The sequence below is a fragment of the Vitis vinifera genome, chromosome 18, assembly GCF_030704535.1.
Source record: "Vitis vinifera cultivar Pinot Noir 40024 chromosome 18, ASM3070453v1".
Lineage (NCBI taxonomy): Eukaryota > Viridiplantae > Streptophyta > Magnoliopsida > Vitales > Vitaceae > Vitis > Vitis vinifera.
This window is the reverse complement of record NC_081822.1, coordinates 16,729,396-16,750,958: the sequence shown is the minus strand read 5'-3', so window position 1 is coordinate 16,750,958 and position 21,563 is coordinate 16,729,396. Positions and strand designations below refer to the sequence as shown.

General features: G+C 40.0%; 5 protein-coding genes across 5 annotated transcripts; all 5 read left to right on the top strand.

The window, feature by feature from the left end:
• Positions 1-9,314: 9,314 nt before the first annotated feature.
• On the top strand, positions 9,315-10,799 carry LOC132253123 (uncharacterized). The gene is made up of 4 exons (XM_059734517.1): positions 9,315-9,416; positions 9,471-9,548; positions 9,680-10,586; positions 10,696-10,799. The coding sequence occupies exons 1-4, from the start codon at positions 9,315-9,317 to the stop codon at positions 10,797-10,799; spliced, it is 1,191 nt and encodes a 396-aa protein (XP_059590500.1).
• A 236-nt stretch (positions 10,800-11,035) lies between these two features.
• Positions 11,036-13,355, top strand: LOC132253122 (uncharacterized). Its single transcript, XM_059734516.1, has 4 exons — positions 11,036-11,946; positions 12,020-12,228; positions 12,314-12,396; positions 12,456-13,355. Exons 1-4 carry the CDS (start codon positions 11,036-11,038, stop codon positions 13,353-13,355), a joined length of 2,103 nt encoding a protein of 700 aa, XP_059590499.1.
• A 127-nt stretch (positions 13,356-13,482) lies between these two features.
• Positions 13,483-14,425, top strand: LOC132253121 (cell wall protein IFF6-like). The gene is made up of 2 exons (XM_059734515.1): positions 13,483-14,081; positions 14,143-14,425. Exons 1-2 carry the CDS (start codon positions 13,483-13,485, stop codon positions 14,423-14,425), a joined length of 882 nt encoding a protein of 293 aa, XP_059590498.1.
• A 95-nt stretch (positions 14,426-14,520) lies between these two features.
• LOC132253120 (uncharacterized) lies at positions 14,521-15,884 on the top strand. Its single transcript, XM_059734514.1, has 5 exons — positions 14,521-14,607; positions 14,673-15,285; positions 15,341-15,459; positions 15,512-15,519; positions 15,599-15,884. Exons 1-5 carry the CDS (start codon positions 14,521-14,523, stop codon positions 15,882-15,884), a joined length of 1,113 nt encoding a protein of 370 aa, XP_059590497.1.
• A 613-nt stretch (positions 15,885-16,497) lies between these two features.
• LOC132253119 (uncharacterized) lies at positions 16,498-17,681 on the top strand. Its single transcript, XM_059734513.1, has 3 exons — positions 16,498-16,923; positions 16,989-17,247; positions 17,374-17,681. The coding sequence occupies exons 1-3, from the start codon at positions 16,498-16,500 to the stop codon at positions 17,679-17,681; spliced, it is 993 nt and encodes a 330-aa protein (XP_059590496.1).
• Positions 17,682-21,563: the final 3,882 nt, after the last annotated feature.

Below are 21,563 nucleotides of genomic sequence, written 5' to 3'. Positions count from 1 at the left end.
CGGCGATGGTAACGGCGATGGTAACAATTACGATATTGATCACGATAACGGTAACGATTAGAGTAATGGTAACGGTGATGATAACAATAACTGTAACAGTGACGATGACTGTAACGGTAACGGTGACTATGATGGTAACGATCACTGTATCGGTAACAGTCATAGTAATGATGAGAGTAATGGTAAGGGTGACGGTAATGGTAACGGTGATGGTGACAGTAACAATTATGGTGATAGTGATGGTAACAGTCACGATAACGATGATGATAAAAGTATCGAAGAAGGTAATAGTAATGGTAACGATAAGGATAATGATAATGGTGCGGTTATACATAACGGTGACGGTAACGGTATTGGTGACAGTAACGGTAACGATGACGTTGATAATAATAGTGACGGTAATGGTGATAGTAACGGTAACAGTGATGGTGACTGTGATGGTGATGGAAATAGTGACGGTCACAGTGACAGTAACGGTAACAGTAACGGTCATTGTAACGGTGATGGTAATTGTGATGATAACGGTAACGGGAACGGTCACCATAATGGTAATGGTGATGATAACTTGTGATTACAATAATGGTAACGGTGATGGTAATGGTAACGGTGACGGTAACTGTAACGGTGATGGTAATAGTAACGGTGATGATAACGGTAACGGTAATAGTGACGGTTACTACGATGGTAACAGTGATGGTAATGGTAACGGTAATGGTCACGATGACGATAACGGTGTCGATGACGTTGACGGTAACAATGACTGTAATGGTGATGGTAACGGTGATGGTAACGGTGACGGTAACGGTGACATGGACAGTAATGGCTATTACGGTGATGGTCATGGTAACAATAACAGTATCAATAACAATGATGGTGACAGTGATAGTGACGATAATTGTAACGGTAACAATGACGGTAACGGTCACTGCATCAGTAACAGTCATAGTAATAATGAGAGTAACGGTAACGATAATGGTATCAGTAATGGTAATGGTGACGGTGACAGTAATAGTCATGGTAACGGTGATTGAAACGGCGATGGTAACGTTGATAGTGACGATAAAGTATGACGGTTACGGTAACAGTCATGATCAAGATAACGATGATGGTAACAGTTACGGTAACGAATCACGATAACGGTAACGGTAAAGATAACGGTTACAATAACAGAAACAATAATGGTAACGATAACGGTGATGGTGAAAGAGACGGTAACGGTAACGGTGACTGTAACAGTGACGGTAATGCTAACGGTGACAATGACGGTAACGGTGATGGTAAGGGTAATGGTGACGGTTATGGTAACAGTTACAGTGGCGGTGACGGTAATGGCCATGAAAACGATGAAGATAACGGTATCGCGGACGGTAATGGTAATGGTAATGGTAACGGTAATGGTAACAGTGACGATAACGATAACGATAATGGTGATGGTATTGATAACGGTGGCGGTAACGGTAACGATGATGGTAAGGGTAACGATAACGGTAACGGTGACGTTGACGATAACGGTGATAGTAACAGTAACGATGACGGTAACGGTATTGGTGACTATGATGCTGATAGTGATGGTAACGGTAACTATGACGGTGACGGTAACGGTAACGATGTTGGTAACGGTGACTATAACTTTAACTGTAACAGTAATGGCGAACAAAACGGTAACGCTAACGGTAATGTTGACAATAACGGTCACAATTACGGTAACAGTAACGGTAATGATAACAGTGATGGTAACAGCAACAGTGACGGTAACGGTGATGCTGACGATAATGGTGATAGTAATGGTAACAATGACGATAATTGTAAGGGTGACGATAATTATCATGATGATGGTAATGGTAACGATCATAGTAATGGTAACGGTGACGGTAATGTTGACAATAACGGTGACTGTAATGGTAACGGTAACGGTGACGGTAATGGTGACAATAACGAAGACGGTCACAATCATAGTGAAATTTATGGTGACGATAACAAAGACAGTAATGGTGCCGATAACAGTAACGGTAATGGTAACGATAACAGTAACAATAACGATGATGGAAATGATCAAGGTAACGATGACGGTAATGGTAATAGTGACAGTTACAGTAATGGTGATGGTAATGGTCACGATCATGATAACGGTCACAACAACGGTGATGATAACTATAACTGTAACGGTAATAGTAACGGTTATGGTAACGATGATAGTCAGGTGATGGTGATGGTAACGGTTACGGTGAGGGTAACGGTAATGATTACAGTAATGGTGACAATAATGGTAACTATCACTTTAATGGTTATGAATACGGTAATGATAATCGTAATGGTGACAGTGACAATAATGGTAATTGTAACGGTGACCGTGATAGTAACGGTTGTGGTAACAGTTACGGTAACAGTGATAGTAACGATCATGGTAACGGTGACAGTAACGATCACGGTAACGGTGACGATAACAGTATCGAAGACTGTAACAGTAGTGCTAATAGTAAAGATACTGATAACAGTGTTGGTAATGATAACGGTGACGGTGACGGTGATGGTGACGATGACGGTTGATTACTACCCAAAAAGTGCTATTTTACACCTTTAATTCATTATGTTTTAAGCACTTTTGTGTAGTAGTTCTCCATCTTTAGTCCAATTGGCATGTTAAGGACCTAGCAATGTCTTCTAATCATATTTGTGGCTAGTTTTAGTGTTTTGACAGCCTTTCGGATCATTAAGACAAGCCAAGTAAAGGAAAGAAGCAAAGAGAAGCAAAGAGGAAAAGCAAGCAAAGTGAAGAGAAGCAAAGAGGACAGCAGCTGCAGTCTTCTTTCGCACTTTTGGAGCACTTCCCGAAGTCCATTTTCTACATGCTATATACCATTTCAAAGATCAGGAAGTCAAGAATCCAACGCTTCAAACTGTGTATGATTTGGAGCTGAAATGAGGAAGATATGGCCTTCGGAAGCCAACTGCTCCAGGCTTGTGCGAAAATTTCGCACAACACCTTCAAAATTCGCACAGCCCATGCGTGGTGCGAATTTTGTTCTGTTTTTGCCGACTCCACTTTAGATATTTTCTTATGTATTTTTTGATGTAATTTCCTTTCTTATCCTTGTAACTAACCAATCACAAGCTTTTGCTTTTGTAAAGATTATATATGGGGTGGAAATCACCTCTTGAAGAAAGGAGGTGTTACGTTTTACACTGAGAAATATATAAAGCTCTGTTTTTCTCTCTTCTCCTGTTCTTCCCCATTTCTATTTTCTTAGTAGCCAAACAGCCTCTGAGGGCTTTTCCTCAGAGGATGATTGGCTAAAACTTTTAGTTTCTCAAAGTATGGATGTTATGTGATGGCTTGGATGCAATCCCATGGAAATTTCTCGCACCTGGAAGGTAAGGTAGATGTTTTTCATTAAAGGTTCATTAATGCAAAGTTTGGTTTTTATTTCCTTTGGACAACTTCCAACGGCCAATACTTGATAAGCTTTTGGATTTCTATCCATTAGTTATCTCCTACAAGCTATTGGAAGGTGAGGTTTTCAATTCCAAGTTTTGCATTAATCCGTTAGAACCAATTTCAATGGCCATTGAAAGGTGAGTTTATCACCTGGAATGACTTTGAGTTGCCAATATTTGGTAAGCTTTTGGCTTTAGACCATTAGTTATCTCTTACGAGCCATTCAAAGGAAGTCTAAGGTGAATAACCATTGATGAAATTCACTGCCATCTGTTTTGCCATTTTAAAGGATTAAAACTTGATTTGCTAAATCCATACCGGTTCGGGAAGCAAGCATCACCATAGTTGCAACCCCAACGCGAGGAGCCTATCCTAAGATTTCCAATTTGCATAAGAGCCAGAGCATAGCTATCCTATCTTTGAGAAACTTGTTTTTACACCCTTTCATTTTAGTCTTTAATGTTAGCTTAGATTAGTTTAAATCTTTCTAAAACATTTACATCTTCTTTTAAAGCTAACATCTATAAGAAAATCACCTATTTTCCTAATTTGAATATCACTTGTGTTTGCGAAAACCCTTCCCAGTGAACGATCCTAGAACCACTATGCTATAGTAGCTTGGCTACTTTAGTAATAGTATTCAAGGTATAAATTTTGTTGATACGCCTTAAAAGCTAAGCTACCATGAGTCGCATCAACGGTGATGATAACGGTGATGTTGACAGTAATAGTTAAGGTAACGATGATAGTAATGGTAACGGTGATAGTAACGGTAACGATCACGGTAACGGTAATGGTGACTCTGATGGTCACGGTAACGGTAATTGTAACAATAATGGTGACGGTGACGGTAACGGTACATTAAAGGTAACGGTGATGACAATGGTAATGGCAATGGTGATAGTAACGGTAACGGTAACGGTGATGATAACGGTAATAGTAATAGTGACGGCTACTACGACGGTAATGGTAACGGTGACGATAATGGTAACTATCACGATAACAGTCACTTTAACAGTTATGGTTATGGTAACGATAATCATAATGGTGACGATGGCAGTAAAGGTTATGGTAACAGCAATAGTGACAGTGACAGTGACGGTAACGATCATAGTAACGGTGACAATAACAGTATTGAAGATGGTAACAGTAGTGGTAACGGTAACGATAACAATAACAGTGTTGGTAACGATAACAGTGATGGTAATGGTAACGGTGACATTGACAGTAATAGTTAAGGTAATGGTGATAGTAACTGTAATAGTGATGGTAACGGTGATAGTAACGGTTATGGTGACGGTAACGGTAACGGTGACGGTAATGGTAATGGTGATTGTGAATGTGACGATAACTGTCACACCCTAATTTTTTTTTTCTTATTATGATTATTATTATTTATTCTTCAACTAAAGAATTGATACTCAAATACAGTATAAGTGCTCTAAAAAATTTAAATGTTGAGTTCCTACTTGAATTTGTTCAAAAAGAGGATATGGAAAACCTGTTATAAAGAGTACATCCTGTAATAAACATTGTGACTATTGAGTTAACAAAATATGTTTTGTTTCACAAAAGAAACTTGTACAACATTACTTTACATATACCAAACCCCATTGTTTACTATGGGTAGCCCTTACTACAAGTGTATCTAACAAATATATACATTACATCATTCCAACAAAAGGTGTAGTCTTGATACAAAAGGCATGGCCTCAAAAGACTTTCAATATGAGCAAACAGCATCCAATCACAGTAAAGCATTGCTCAAGCATTCTTTCCTGCATAGGTCTTCTGACCTGCATCTATAGGTGGAAGGAATAGGGTGAGTTCACAACTCAGTAGGAAAGTTTATAACCATCCTAAGTATACCCTTAAAAACCTTGAATTAAACGTTTAATAACATGCATGATAAACATTTCATAACCATTAACAAATGTGTAATCATGTCAAACATGTATGCATGTGTTTGTTGGTTTCATCATTGCTTTTCCCCATCCATCCTTTCACAACCGATAATTTGTTGACTCCCAACAATCTACACAGCAGATATCAATGCTCCACAAGATACTCGATCAATATGATAATGACTATTCTGGGACATCACCCAAGGGCAAGTCATACCCCGTGTCTTTTGGGACTCATACCCAAGGGCAGGACTAACCCCGTGTCTTTAGGGACTAAAACCCAGGGGCAGGACCAACCCCATACACCCACATCGGAGTGTCTTCCTCGAGGGCTTTAGGGACTTTCACCCAAGGACCCACGGTCCCACATAAACAATATATCAAATGATAAGGCCTGTAGCATCACATAAGCACTTCGCCACCAATAAATTATCTGAATATGATCTGTGATAATTCCATATCCTTCTTGCAATGCAATCACACCATAAACCATTTCGACAACACAAAACCACGAATCTTCATACCAATATACGTTCCAACATCATGGTAACATTTCAATGCAATAAACCGAGATGCAATGACACTTTAAAAGATTTTATGAAATCATAGAAATAACATAAAATTCCAACAAATAATTCAAGGAAAGAAATCAGATACACCATAGAATAGCATAAAATTCCCTACCTTACACCGACTTCCTTTTTGTGTTTCTTCTAAGTAGGCGATCTTTGCCTATTACGAGGAACTGAAATGAAACAACATAATTTAGGTTTTAGTTTATTGTTGCAAATTTTTAATTCTCACATTCTCTAATCTATATCCTACATGTTTTCAAATCAAATATGAATTGAATTAAACAACATTTACAATGCATATTAATTTCCCTAATTAATTACCAAACACTAATTTTTTTTTTTTTTTTTAAAGCCTAACCTATTAACAAATCCCAAGTGTCCAAATAACTCAATTCATCACATGTTTACTAATCTATTTTTCAATCAAACCAAATTAAACAAAGATTTATGCTGATCTTACCATTAATAAAATACTTAACTTAAAATACTTTAATCTTTAATTAAATGTGATTTTTAACTAAAACGGGTTTATAGCTAGTTATACTCAACTTTTACACAATTTTTACCGTTAATTCTTTTCAACATACCATTAGGAGCCAAAATAAACGAAAATTACAAAATTAAACAACTTGCTTACCTCAAATCTACACTTTCTCTCTCTAGATTCTCTCTCTAACCCAACTTGCTGCAGGTGAAATGGTGCAAAACGAGCTGCAGCCCCCTTATAAAGGGGTCTCCAAGCACCCAAGCCACCCAAGTAGGAGGTGGCATTCCACTAACTCAAATTTCCAATTTTGCACTTTAGTCCTTCAAGTTATCAAAAATAAAACCCATAATTGCCCATTAGTCCTTTAGGTTTTCATAACCCTAATTAGTCCCTAAGAACCTAATAAGCATGCTTAGATCATTAACTAATCCCACTTAACCTTAATCAAAGTTTAATTCATAATTAAACATGATTAGCACTAAACTAGTTTTAACATCTAATTAAGCAAGCTTAAAGTTAAGTACTAAAATAATCATTATTGCCTATTTCATTCGTTAGTACTAGGTGTTACAATAACGGTAACGATGACGGTGACAGTGACGGTGACATTGATAGTGACAGTAATGGTTATAATAACGATAACGGTTACGGTAATTGTGACGGTAATAGTTATAATAACGATTATGGTAACGGTTATGATAAAAGTAACGGTTACAGTAATGGTAATGGTGCTGATAACGATGGTGATAACAGTATCGGTAATGGTGATGGTAACAAAAACGATAACGATCATGGCAACGGTGATAGTAACGGTGATGATAGCGGGGACGGTGACAGTAACGGTGATAGTAACGGTTACGATAACAGTAATGATTATGACAACGGTAATGATAACGGTGGTTGTAACGGTAACGGTAATAGTAACGATGATGGCAGCAGTGACGTTGATAGTAATGCTGACGATTATTGTGACGGTCATGGTAACGGTGATGGTAACATTGACGGTAATGGTCACTACAACGGTTACGATAAAGGGTAACAGTAACAGTGACGGTGACGGTAACAATGACGGTAATAGTGACGGTAACGATAACTGTAACGGTAATGGTGAAATAACGGTGACGATAATAGTAATGGTGAAAGTAATGGTTACGATAATGGTAACAGTTATGTTAACATTAACGATAACGGTAACGGTAATGGTAACAGTAACGGTAATGGTAAGAGTGACAGTAACAGTGACGATAACGACAATGGTAACGGTGAAGATAACGATGATGATAATGGTAACTGTCATGGTAACGATCACTTTAACGGTTATAACGGTAATCGTAACGGTGATGGTGATAGTAATGGTAATTGTAACGATGACAGTGATAGTAACGGTAACAATGATGGTAACGGTGACGATAACAGTTATGATGACGATAACGGTTATGGTGACGTTGACAGTAATAGTTAAGATAACGATGATAGTAGTGGTAACAGTGACGGTAATGGTGCCGGTAACGACAATGGTGATTGAGATGGTGACGGTAACGGTAACAATAACGATAACGGTGATGGTAACGGTACGTTAAAGGTAACGAAAACTGTAATGGTAATTGTAATGGTGATGGCAACGGTAACGATAACAGTAACGGTAACATTAATAGTGACGGTTACTACGACGATAATAGTCACAGTAATGGTAAAGGTAATGGTCATGGTGATGATAACGGTGATGATGACGATGACGCTAATGGCAACAATGACGGTAACGGTAATAGTAATAGTGATGGTAACGATAATAGTGACGGTAACGATGATAGTGACAGTAATGGTGATTAAAGTGATGGTAACGGTAACAGTAACAATAACGGTGAAGGTGACGATGACTGTAACTGTAACGGTAATAGTGACAGTAACGGTGACAGTCAAGGTAATGGTGATGATAAAGCTCATTGTAACGGTAACAATCATAGTAATGATGAGAGTAACGGTAAGGGTAATGGTATCAGTGACGGTAACAGTGATGGTAACGATGACAGTGATGGTGACGGTGATTGTAACGGTGACGATGACGGTAATATGACAGTAAGGGTCATAGTCATAGTAACGGTCACATTGGTGGTGACGACAATGGTAACGGTATTGGTTACGGTGATAGTAACGATAACAATGACGGTAACAGTAATGATTACGATAACGATGATGGTAATCATAACAGTAATGGTAACGGTAATAGTCACAGTAATGGTCATGGTCACGGTGATTGAAATGGTGATGGTAACGGTGACGGCGGCGATAACTGTGACAGTCAGGATGACGATGACAGTAACGATGACGGTGACGGTTACGGTAACGGTCACAGTCAAGGTAACGATCACGATAACAGTTAGAGTAATGGTAACGGTGACGGTAACAATAACAGAAACAATAACGGTAATGGTAATGGTGACGGTAACAGTAACTATAATGGAAATAGTAATGGTGACGGTAACAGTGATGGTAACTGTAACGATAACAGTAATGGTAACGATAATGGTAACTAACGATGACAGTAATAGTAATGGTAACGGTAATCATAACAGTGACAATAATGGTAACCGTAACAGTGACAGTAATAGTAACGATAATGGTAATTACAGTGACGGTAACAGTAACAGTAATGGTAACGGTAATTGTGACAGTAACGGTAACGATAACCGCGACAGTAACAATAACGGTAAAGGTAACAGTGACAGTAACGGTCATGGAAACAATGACGGTAATGAAAACAATATTAGTGAAGATAATGGTGATAGAAACGGTGACAGTAAGGGTGATGGAAAATTGTGATGGTAACAGTAACGGTAATGGTGATTATAATGGTGACGATAATAGTAATAGTAATGGTAACGGTAATAGTAACGATAACGGTGATGATAACAATGACGGTAATGGTGATGGTAACGGTTACTGTAACAATAACTATAACGGTTACGGTGACAGTGACAGTAACGGTAAAGGTCAAGGTAACGGTGACGGTAACAGTAACGGTAATGGTAACGGTAATGGTGACGCTAACGATAACGGAAACGGTGAAGGTAACAGTGATGAAAACGGTGACGGTAACGGTAACTGTAACAGTGACGGTGATGGTAACGATCAAGCTCATGCTCAAGGTAACATTGATGGTAATGGTGACGATGACTATAACGATGATGGTAATGGTGATGGTAACGGTTACGGTAATGGTTCCGGTGACAATGACTATAACGATGATGGTGACAGTAACGGTAGCGGTAACTGTAAGGGTAACAGTAACGGTCATGGTCACGGTGAGTGTGGCAGTAACGGTCATAATCACGGTTATGGTAACAGTGACGATAATTGTGACGATAACTGTGATGGTAACTGTGACGATAACGGTAATAGTGACATTAACGACTATGGTAACGGTTACGATGATGGTAACAGTAATGGTAACGGTAACAATAACTGTAATTGTAATGGTAATGGAGACGGTAACAATGATGAAAATGGTGTCGATAAAGTTGATGCTGACAGTAACGGTTATGGTGATGGTAACGGTAATGGTGACTGTGACACTAATAATAACGGTGGCGGTGGCGGTGACGATGGTGGTAATAGTGACAAATATGGTAAAGGTGATGGTAATAGTGACGGTAACGATTACGGTGACGGTAATGGTAATGGTAAGAGTAAAGGTGATAGTGACTGTAACGGTAACGGTAACGGTAATAGTAATAGTAACGGTGAAGGTAATGGCAGTAATGACGGTAATAGTAACGGTGACAGTAACAGCAACAGTGACGATAAATGTGACAGTAACGGTAAGTATGATGGTAATGGTAACGGTGAAGATAACGGTGATGATGACAATAACGGTGACGGTAAGGGTAATGGTTACGGTAATGATGAAGATAACAATGATGGTAACAGCCACGGTCATGGTCACGGTAACAATGATGGTAATGGTGATAGTAACGGTGACAGTGACAGTGACAATAACGGTGATGATAACAGTAATGGTGATGGTCACAGTGACGGTGATGATAACGATGACGATAATAGTGGTTGTCATGGCGATGGTCATGGTGACGGTAATAGTAATGGTGACGCTAACGGTAAGGGTGACAATAACGGTAACGGTAACGTTTATAGTGACGGTAACGGTAACAGTCTCGGTTATGGTGACGGTAACGATAGCAATAATGGTGACGGTAATGGTGATGGTGATGGTGATGGTAAGGGTGACAACAATAGTAAAAGTAACGGTTACGGTAATGATGATGGTAACAATGACAGTAACGATCACGGTAATGGTAATAGTGATTGTAATGGTGACAGTAACGGTGATGGTGACAATGACGGTAACGGAAATACTAACGGTGATGGGACGATCACAGTGATGTTAACGGTGATGGTAATGGTGATGATAATGATGACGATAACAATGGTAGTCATGATGATGGTCACGGTCACGGTAACAGTAATGGTGATGCTAATGGTAACGGTGAAAGTAACGGTAACGGTAACGTTTATAGTGACGGTAACGGTAACATTCTCAGTACTGGTTATGGTGACGGTAACGGTAACGGTAATGGTAATTGTAACAATAATGGTAACAGTGACATTAACAGTAACGATGACGGTTATTGTAATGATAATAGTAACGATGACGGTGACAATAACGGTAACAATAACAGTAACCGTGACAGTAATAGTGACGTTAACGGTTATGGTGATGGTAAGAGTAATGGTAACAATGACGGTGAGAGTAATGGTAACTGTAACAGTGACGGTTACGGTGATGATGATAGTAATGGTAATGGTGACAGTGACTATTGCGGTGATGGTAACAGTGACGGTAATGGCTAGGGTGACGGTGGTAGAAGCAATAACGGTAGTGGTAAATGGTGATTGTCATTGTAACGGTAACGGTAACAGTAATGGTAACGGTCTTAGTAACAGTAATTGTAAGGTAACGGAGACGGTAACAATGATGGAAATGGTGACAATAAAGTTGACGCTGACGGCAACGGTTACGGTGACAGTAACAGTAATGGTGACGGTGACAGTGGTGGTAATAGTGACTGCAATGGTAAAGGTGACGATAACAGTGACGGTAACGATTACAGTGATGGTAACTGTAACGGTCAGGGTAACAGTGATGGTGATGGTGACGGTGACTGTAACGGAAAAGATAAGGGTGACGGTGATGGGGATGGTAACGGTAATGGTAACGATATCGTGGACGGTAACAGTAATGATAACGGTAACAGTAATGGTAATGGTAAGAGTAACAGTAACGGTGACAATAACGGTTATGGTGATGGTAACAATGACGGTGAGAGTAATGGTAATTGTAACAGTGACGATTACGGTGACGATGATAGTAATGGTAATGGTGACAGTGACTATTGCGGTAATGGTAACAGTGACGGTAACGGCTAGGGTGACGGTGGTAGAAGCAATAGCGGTAGTGGTAATGGTGATTGTCATTATAACGATAATGGTAACAGTAATGATAACGGTCTTGGTAACAGTAATTGTAAGGTAACGGAGACGGTAACAATGACGAAAATGGTGACAATAAAGTTGACGCTGACGGCAACGGTTACGGTGACAGTAACGGTAATGGTGATGGTGACGGTGGTGGTAATAGTGACTGCAACGGTAAAGGTGACGATAACAGTGACGGTAACGATTACGGTGATGGTAATTATAACGGTCAGGGTAACAGTGATGGTGATGGTGACGGTGACTGTAACGGAAACGGTAAGGGTGGCGATGATGGGGATGGTAATAGTAATGGTAACGATATCGTGGACGGTAACGGTAATGGTAACGGTGATGGTAATGGTAAGAGTAACAGTAACGGTGACGGTAACCATAATAGTGACGATAATGGTGTTGGTAACAGTAACGGTGAAGATAATGGCAAGAGTGACGGTAATAGTAACGGTGATAGTAATAGCAACAGTGACGATAAATGTGACAGTAACGGTAACTATAACGGTAACGGTAATGGTAACGGTGATGGTGACGATAACTGTGATGGTAAGGGTGACAGTAACGTTTATGATAACGGTAAAGGTAACGGTGACGATGATTATAACAATGATGGTAACGGTCACGGTCATGGTCACGGTAACAATGATGGTAATGGTGACAGTAACGGTGATGGTGACGGTCACAGTGACAATAACGATGACGATAATAATGGCGGTCATGATGATGGTCATGGTGACGGAAACAGTAATGGTGACGCTAACGGTAACTGTGACAGTAATGGTAACGGTAACGGTAACGTTTATTGTGACTGTAACAATAACACTCTCAGTAATGGTCTCGATAACGATTGTGGTGACGGTAACGGTAATGGTAATGGTAGTAATAACAATGATGGTAATGGTGATGGTAAGGGTGACAGTAATAGTAAAGGTAACGATGACAGTTACGATAACAATGACTGTAACAATGACAGTAACGGTCACAGCCACGGTAGCAATGACAGTAATGGTGACAGTAACGGATATGCTAACGATCATAGTGATGATAACAATGGCGGTCATGATGATGGTCACGGTGGCGGTAACAGTAATGGTGATGCTAATGGCAACGGTAAAAGTAATGGTAACCGTAACGTTTATAGTGATGGTAACGGTAACACTCTCGGTAATGGTCTTGGTAATGGTCTCAGTAATGGTTATGGTGACGGTAACGGTAACGGTAGCAATAATGGTGACCGTGACAATAACAATAACGATGACGGTTATCGTAATGATAATAGTAACGGTGACAATAACGGTAACCGTGACAGTAACAGTGACGTTAACAGTTATGGTGATGGTAACGGTAATGGTAACAATGACGGTGAGAGTAATGGTAATTGTAACGGTGACGGTGATAGTAATGGTAGTGGTGATGGTGACGGTGACTGTTGCAGTGATGGTAACGGCTAGGGTGACGGTGGTAGAAGTAATAGTGGTAGTGGTAATGGTGACTGTCATTGTAACGGTAACGGTAACAGTAATGGTAACAGTCATGGTAATAGTGATGGTAATATTAACGGTAACGGTAATTGTTACGATGACAATAACGGAGATAGTAAATGTGATGGAAGCAAAGATGGTAACGGTAACGGTGACAGTAAGAGTGATGGTGATGATAACGATTACAGTAACGGTTACGGTAACGATTACAGTCACGATAGCGGTAATGGTAACGATCAAGATAACGGTAATGGTAATGGTGATGGTGACAGTTACGGTAACGATAATAGTAATGGTAACAGTAACAGTGACAGGTAACGGTGATGGTTACAGTACTGGTGATGGTAACGGTCACAGTAACAATGACGGTAACGATGACGGTAATGGTAACGGTGATGGTGATAGTAAAGGTAATGGGGATGGTCATAGTAACGGTAATGGAAACGATAATTGTAATGGTAACAGTGATGATTATAGTAACGGTGACGGTAATTGTAAAGGTAACGGTCACAATGATGATAATAGTGACGGTGATGGTAACGGCGACAGTGACGATAACGACAACAGTAATGGTAATGATGATAATGACAGTAATGGCGATTACATTGATGGTCACGGTAATGCTAATAGTAACCGGGATAGTAACGGTGACGATAACGGTCACTATATCGGTAACAGTCATATAATGATGAGACGGTGATGGTAATGGTAACGGTGTCAGTGACAGTATTGATGACGGTGACGGTAATTGTATCAGTGACGGTGACGGTAATTATGATGGTGACGATGACGGCAATATGATGGTAACTGTCACGGTCATGGTCATAGTAACAGTCACATTCATGGTGACGATATTGGTTACGGTGACAGTAACGATAACGATGATGTTAACAATAATGATTACTGTAACGGTGACAGTAATAGTAACAGTAATGGTAACGGGAATAGTCATAGTAACGGTGATGAACACTGTGATTGAAACAGTGATGGTAACGATGATGGTGACGGTGGTGATAACTGTGGCGGTCATGGTTACGTAACAGTCACGGTCAAGGTAAAGATGATGGTAATGGTGACGGTAACAGTGATGGTAACAGAGACGGTAACGATAACGGTGATTGTAACGGTGACGGTGATGGTAACAGTTACGGTGACGGTGACATTAATAGTCATGATAACGGTGAAGATAACGATATTACGGACGGTAACGGTAATGGTAACGGTAATGATAATGATAACGATAACGGTGACGATATTGATAATGGTGACGGTAACGGTGATGGTAAGGGTAACGGTGATAGTAACAATAACAGTGATGTTGATGGTAATAGTGACAGTAACGGTATTGGTGACTACAATGGTGACTGTCATAGTGATTGTAACTATCACGGTCATGGTAACGATAATGGCGACGATAACGATCATGATTACGGTGACGATAGTGATAACAGTGACGATAATGGCAACAATGATGGTAACAGTGATATTGACGATAACAATGATGATAATGGTAACAATAACGGTAACAATGATGGAAACGGTAAGGATGACGATAATTGTCATGATGACGGTAACGGTGACGGTGAAGATAACGATAACGGTCACGGTAACTGTGATGGTAACGTTGACGATAACGGTGACTATGATGGTAACGATGACGATAATAGTAACGGTGACTGTAACCGTAATGGTAACAGTAATAGTGACGATAATGGTGACGGTAACAATAATGGCAATAGTAACGGTGATGGTAACAACAACAGTGATGATAATGGTGACAGTAACGATAATAGTTATGAAAACGATAATGGTAACAATGACAGAGACAATGATGGTAGCTGTAACGGAAAGGGTGACAATAATGGTCATGATGATGGTAACGGTGATGGTAACGATAACGGTAAAAGTTATGGTGACTGTGACGGTAACAGTGATGGTAACGATGACGGTAACAGTGACGGTAACGGTAATTGTTACGGTGACAATAACGGAGACGGTAAAAGTGATGGAAAAGGAGATGGTAACGGTAACAGTGACGGTAACAGCTATAGTGACGGTGGTAGAAGTAGTAACGGTAGTGGTAATGGTGACAATCACTGTAACGGTAATGATAACAATAATGGTAGCGGTCACGGTAATGGTGATGGAAATATTAACGGTGACGATAACGGTAACGGTAGCAATAACGGTGACGGTGACGGTACTAATAACAGTGACGGTGACGGTAACAATAACGGTGATGGTTATCGTAACAATAATAGTAATGGTGATGGTTCCGATGACAATAACGGTAACCGTGACAGTAATAGTGATGTTAATGATTATGGTGATGGTAACGGTAATGGTAACAATGACGGTGAGAATAATGGTAATTGTAACGGTGACGGTTACGATGACTGTTACAATACTGGTGACGGTAATGGTCATGGTAACGATGACTGTAACGGTAACGATGATGGTAATAGTTACGATAACGATCACGATAATGGTAACTGTTAGAGTAATGATAATGGTGATGGTAACAATAATAGAAATAATCACGGTAACTATGACTGTAATGGAAACAGTGACTATGATGGTAACGGTGACGGTCACGGTAATGGTGACGGTAACGGTCACTGTGTCAGTAAAAGTCATAGTAATTATGAGAGTAATGGTAATGGTGATGATAACGGTGACGGTAATGGTAACGGTGATGGTGACAGTAACGGTTATGGTAATAATTACGGTGACAATGACTGTAATGATCACAGTAACTGTGATGATAACAGTTTCGAAGACGATAATAGTAATGGTAACGGTAACGATAACGATAACAATGTGGGTAATGATAACGATGATAATAATGGTAACGGTAACGGTAACGGTGACTGTAATGGTAATGGTGATGTTGATAGTAATAATGACTTATCGGTGATAGTAACGGTAATGGTAATGGTGACTATGGTGGTGATGGTAACAATGATAGTAATGGTAACGGTGATGGTGATGGTGATGATGATGATAACGTGTGATTACAGTAAGGGTAACGGTGATGGTAATGGTAATGATGATGGTAACCATAACAGTGACAGTAACGGTAATGGTAACGATGATGATAATGGTAACGGTAATGGTGACGGTTACTATGACGATAACGATGATGGTAATGGTAACAATAAGAATCACGGTGACGATAACAGTGTCGATGTCGGTGATGGTAACAACAATGGTGAGGGTAACGGTCACAGTGACAGTAATGGCGATTATAGTGATGGTCACGGTGATGATAACGGTATCAATAACGGTGACGGTGAGGATGATTGTAATGGTAATAGTGATGGTAACGCTCACTATATCGGTAATAGTCATAGTAATGATGATAATGACTGTAACGGTATCAGTGACGGTAATGGTGACTATAACGGTAATGGTGACGGTGACGATATTAGTTATGGTGATAGTAACGGTAACAATGATGGTAATAGTAACAATGACGGTGATGGTAAAGTTGACGGTGACGGTAACTATGACGGTTACGATAATGGTCACGGTTAAGGTAAGGATGATGGTAATGGTTACGGTTACGGTAATGATCACGATAATGGTAATGGTAACAGTTAGAGTAACGGTGACTGTTATAATAACAGAAACAATAACGATAACAATAACGATGATGGTAAAAGAGACGATAATGGTAACAGTGACTGTAACGGTGACGGTAATGGAAACGGTTATGATAACAATTACGGTGGTGATGACGGTAACGATCACGAAAATTGTGAAGATAACGGTGTCGTAGATGGTAACAGTAGTGGCAACGGTAACGATAATAATAACGGTGATGGTATTGATAATAGTGACAGTAACGGTAACGGTGATGGTATTGATAACAATGATAGTAACGGTAACGGTGACGTTGACGGTAATAGTGACGGTAATGGTATTGGTCACCATGATGCTGACAGTGACGGTGATGGTAACGGTGACGGTAACGGTGATGGTAGAGGTAACGGTAACGATGACGGTAACGCTGACGATAACTTTAACAGTAATGGTGATGGAAACGGTAACGGTAACGGTAATGGTAATACTGACGATAACGATCACGATTACGATAACAGTAACAATAATAGTGACGGTAATGGCAACAATGATGGTAATAGTGATGTTGACTATAACATTGATGATAATGATGACAGTAACAGTAACAATGACGATAATGGTAAGGGTGACGATATTATCATGATGACGGTAACGGTCACGGTCACGGTAATGGTAACAGTGACGGTAATAATGACAGTAATATATCGATAATGGTGACTGTGACGGTGATAGATACAGTATCGATAATGGTGACGATAACGGAGATGGTAATGGTGACGGTAACGGTGATGGTAACAATAATGGTAATGATAACTGTGATGATAATCGTAACTGTCACGGTAAAGGTCACTTTAACGGTTATAGTTACGATAACGGTAATTGTAATGGTGACGGAGTCAATAATAGTAATTGTAACAATCACGGTGATAGTAACGGTGATGGTAACAGTGACGGTAAGGGTGACGGTAGCGGTGACGGTAACAATAACGGTGATGGAAATAGTAATGGTGATAGTCACTGTAACGGTAATAGTGATGATATCAGTTATGGTGACAGTGACGGTCACTGTAACGGTCATTGTAACCGTAATGATAACTGTCACGATAACGGTGACGGTAATAGTAACTGTAATGGTAACAATTACAGTGACAGTAACAGTGACGCTAAAAGTGACGGTGATGATAACGGTTATGATAATGGTAATGGTGACAGTGACAGCGATGGTAATGGTGACGGTGATGATAACGGTAATAGTAATAGTGACTGTTATGGTACTGGTTAAGGTAAAGGTCACGGTCATGGCAACTGTCACAATAACGGTGATGGTAAAGGTGACTATAATGGTTACGGTGACGGTAATGATAATGGTAACAGTAATGGTAATAATAACGGTGATAGTAACAGTAATGGTAACGGTAACCGCAACAGTGACAGTAATGGTAACCATAACAGTGACAGTAACGGTAATGGTAATGGTAACCGTAACAGTGACAGTAACAGTAACAGTAATAGTAATGGTAACCATAATAGTGACAGTAACAGTAATGGTAACGGTAACCGTGACAGTAACAGTAATGGTAATGGTAACGATAACGGTAACGGTAACAGTATTAGTAACCATAATGGTAACGGTCATGGTAACAATGATGGTAATAGTAATGGTAATGGTCATGGTAACGATAACAGAAACAGTGACGGTAATGAAGATAATGGTGAGAGAAATGGTGACAGTAATGGTGACAGTAACGGTGACGGTAATGGTGATAGAAATGGTAACGGTAACGGTGAAGCTAATAGTGATGGTAATGGTGATGGTAACAGTTACGATGATAGTGACGGTGACTGTAACGGTAATGGTAACGGTCACGGTAATGGTGACAATAATAGTAATAGTAATGGTAACGGTAACGGTGACGGTAACAATAACGGTGACAGTGACAGTAACGGTAACGGTCAGGGTAATTGGGACGATATTAGTGATGGTAACAGTGACGAAAACGGTGATTGTAATGGTGACGGTGACAATAACGGTCATGCTCATGCTCAAGGTAACGGTGACGGTGACGGTAATGATGACGATAATGGTGATGGTAATGGTTTCGGTGACGGTGACAGTAACAATAAGGGTAACGATAACGGTCACGGTGATAGTGGTGGTAATGGTCATAGTCACGATTATGGTAACGGTGATGATAACTGTGACGGTAAATATGACGGTAATGGTAATGGTGATAGTAACGGTTACGATAATGATTATGGTAACAGGTGAGATAAGTGTGACGGAAATAGTAACAGTGATAGTCGTAGTAACAATAACGGTAATGGTAATGGTAATTGTGACGGTAATAGTAACGGTAATGGTAACAACAACGATGACAGTAACGGTGATGAAAACGATAACGGAAACAGTGAGGGTAAAGGTGACAATGACGGTAACAGTGACGGTGACGGTAACAGTGACGATAACGATTATGATGATGGTAACGGTAATGGTTATGGTGACGGTAACAGTGACAATTATAGTTACTGTGATGGTAACAGTAACGGTAATGCTATCAATGATGGTAACAATAACGGAAACAATAACGGTAACGTTGAAAGTGATGATAATGGTGACGGTAACGATAATGATAACGGTTATGATAATGGTTAGGGTGACTGTAACTTTAACGGTAACAATAACGATGATGGTGACCATAACAATAAAGGTAAGGGTGATGGTGACGCTGATGGTAACCGTAACTGTGACGATAATGGTGATAGTAACAGTAACAGTGATGATAACGGTAACGGTGCTGGTAATGGTGACTGTGACAGTAACAGTAATGCTAATGGTGACGATTACGATTATTATAACAGTTACGGTAACAATGACGATAACGGTTATGGTTACAGTAATGGTGATGGTAATGGTTACGATGATGGTAATGGTAACGGTAACGGAAATGGTGACAGTAACAATAACAGTAACGGTAATTATAACGGTAACGATGACGGAAATGGTGACGGTAATAGTGACTACAATGATAAAGGTGACGGTAATAGTGACGATAACGGTTACGGTGACGGTAACAGTAACGGTGACAATGATGGTGATGGTGACTATAACGGTATCAGTAAGGGTGATGGTGATGGGGATGGTAACGGTAACGATAATGTTAACGGTGATGGTAACGGTAACGGTGATGGTAATGGTAACAGTAACGGTAACGGTAACAGTAACAAAGACGATAACAATGACAGTAACAGTAACAGTGAAGGTAATGGCAGCAGTGACAGTAACAGTAATGGTGACAGTAACAGCAACAGTGACGATAATGGTGACAGTAATGGTAACAATGATGATAACAGTAACAATAACGATGACGGTGATGATGACGGTAACTTTAACGGAAAAGCGGACGATAATGGTCATGATGATGGTATGGTGACGGTGATGGTAACGGTGACGATTACGTAGAAGGTCACGGTAACGGTGATAGTAACAGTGACGGTGACGGTGACAATAACGGTAACCGTGATAGTAATAGTGACGTTAACGGTTATGGTGATGGTAACAATGACGGTGAGAGTAATGGTAATTGTAATGGTGACGGTGACAGTAACAGTAACGATGATGGTGACTGTAGCGGTGATGGTAATAGTGACGGTAACGATTAGGGTGACAGTGGTAGAAGCAGTAACGATAGTGGTAATGGTGACGATCACTGTAACGGTAACGATAACGGTAATGGTAACGGTCACGGTAATATTAACGATAATGGTAATTATTATGGTGACAGTAATGGTAACGGTAACAGTAATGGTAACAATAATAGTGACGGTAACGGTGATGGTTACGGTACTGGTGACGATAACGGTCACGGTCACGGTCATGGTAAAGTTTACAGTAACAATGACGGTAACGGTGACGAGAGTGGTCATGGTAATGGTATTAGTAACGGTGATGATAACTATGACTGTAATGGTAATGGGGACGGTCAGCGTAACGATAATGGTGACGATAACGTACACGATAACGATAATGGAAACGATAACTGTAATGGTAATGGTGATGATTAGAGCAACATTGACAGTAATGGTAACAGTCACAGTGATGATAATGGTGACGGTGATGGTAACGACGACAGTGACGGTAACGGGAACGGTGACAGTGACAGTAATGGCAATTACAATGATGGTCACGGTAACAAAATGGTAACAATAACGGTGACGGTGACGGTTATGATGACTGTAATGGTAATGGTAATAGTAATAGTAACGGTCACGGTAATGATGACAGTAACGGTCACTGTATCTGTAACTGTCATAGAATGATGAGAGTAATGGTAACAGTGACGGTGATGGTAACAATCACAATCATAATAATGGTCACATTCATGGTGACGATATTGGTTACGGTGACAATAATGATAACGATGATGGTAACAATAATGATTATTGTAATGGTGATGGTAATAGTAATAGTAATGGTAATAGTAATAGTCATGGTAATGGTGACGAACACGATGATTGAAACAGTGATGGTAACGGTGAAGGTGAGTGTGGTGATAACTGTGATGGTCATGGTCACGGTGATGGTAACGATGACGG

Bases quoted from the DNA above. Each gene is read 5' to 3' on its own strand.
- LOC132253120 (XM_059734514.1), top strand. From the start codon at position 14,521: ATGGTAACAGTTACGGTGACGGTGACATTAATAGTCATGATAACGGTG. The intron at 14,608-14,672 runs GTAATGATAATG...GGTGATGGTAAG, and splicing joins CGGTAACGGTAATGGTAACG to GGTAACGGTGATAGTAACAA. The intron at 15,286-15,340 runs GTAAAAGTTATG...TGACGGTAACAG, and splicing joins CGGTGATGGTAACGATAACG to TGACGGTAACGGTAATTGTT.
- LOC132253123 (XM_059734517.1), top strand. From the start codon at position 9,315: ATGACGGTAATGGTGATGGTAACGGTTACTGTAACAATAACTATAACG. The intron at 9,549-9,679 runs GTAACATTGATG...GGTAACTGTAAG, and splicing joins CGATCAAGCTCATGCTCAAG to GGTAACAGTAACGGTCATGG. The intron at 10,587-10,695 runs GTAACGATAGCA...TAACAATGACAG, and splicing joins CAGTCTCGGTTATGGTGACG to TAACGATCACGGTAATGGTA.
- LOC132253121 (XM_059734515.1), top strand. From the start codon at position 13,483: ATGACAATAACGGAGATAGTAAATGTGATGGAAGCAAAGATGGTAACG. The intron at 14,082-14,142 runs GTGATGGTAATG...TAATTGTATCAG, and splicing joins AGTCATATAATGATGAGACG to TGACGGTGACGGTAATTATG.
- LOC132253119 (XM_059734513.1), top strand. From the start codon at position 16,498: ATGGTGACGGTTACTATGACGATAACGATGATGGTAATGGTAACAATA. The intron at 16,924-16,988 runs GTAAGGATGATG...GGTAACAGTTAG, and splicing joins CGATAATGGTCACGGTTAAG to AGTAACGGTGACTGTTATAA. The intron at 17,248-17,373 runs GTATTGATAACA...GTGATGGTAGAG, and splicing joins CAGTAACGGTAACGGTGATG to GTAACGGTAACGATGACGGT.
- LOC132253122 (XM_059734516.1), top strand. From the start codon at position 11,036: ATGACGGTTATTGTAATGATAATAGTAACGATGACGGTGACAATAACG. The intron at 11,947-12,019 runs GTAACGGAGACG...TTACGGTGACAG, and splicing joins TTGGTAACAGTAATTGTAAG to TAACGGTAATGGTGATGGTG. The intron at 12,397-12,455 runs GTAACTATAACG...TGTGATGGTAAG, and splicing joins CGATAAATGTGACAGTAACG to GGTGACAGTAACGTTTATGA.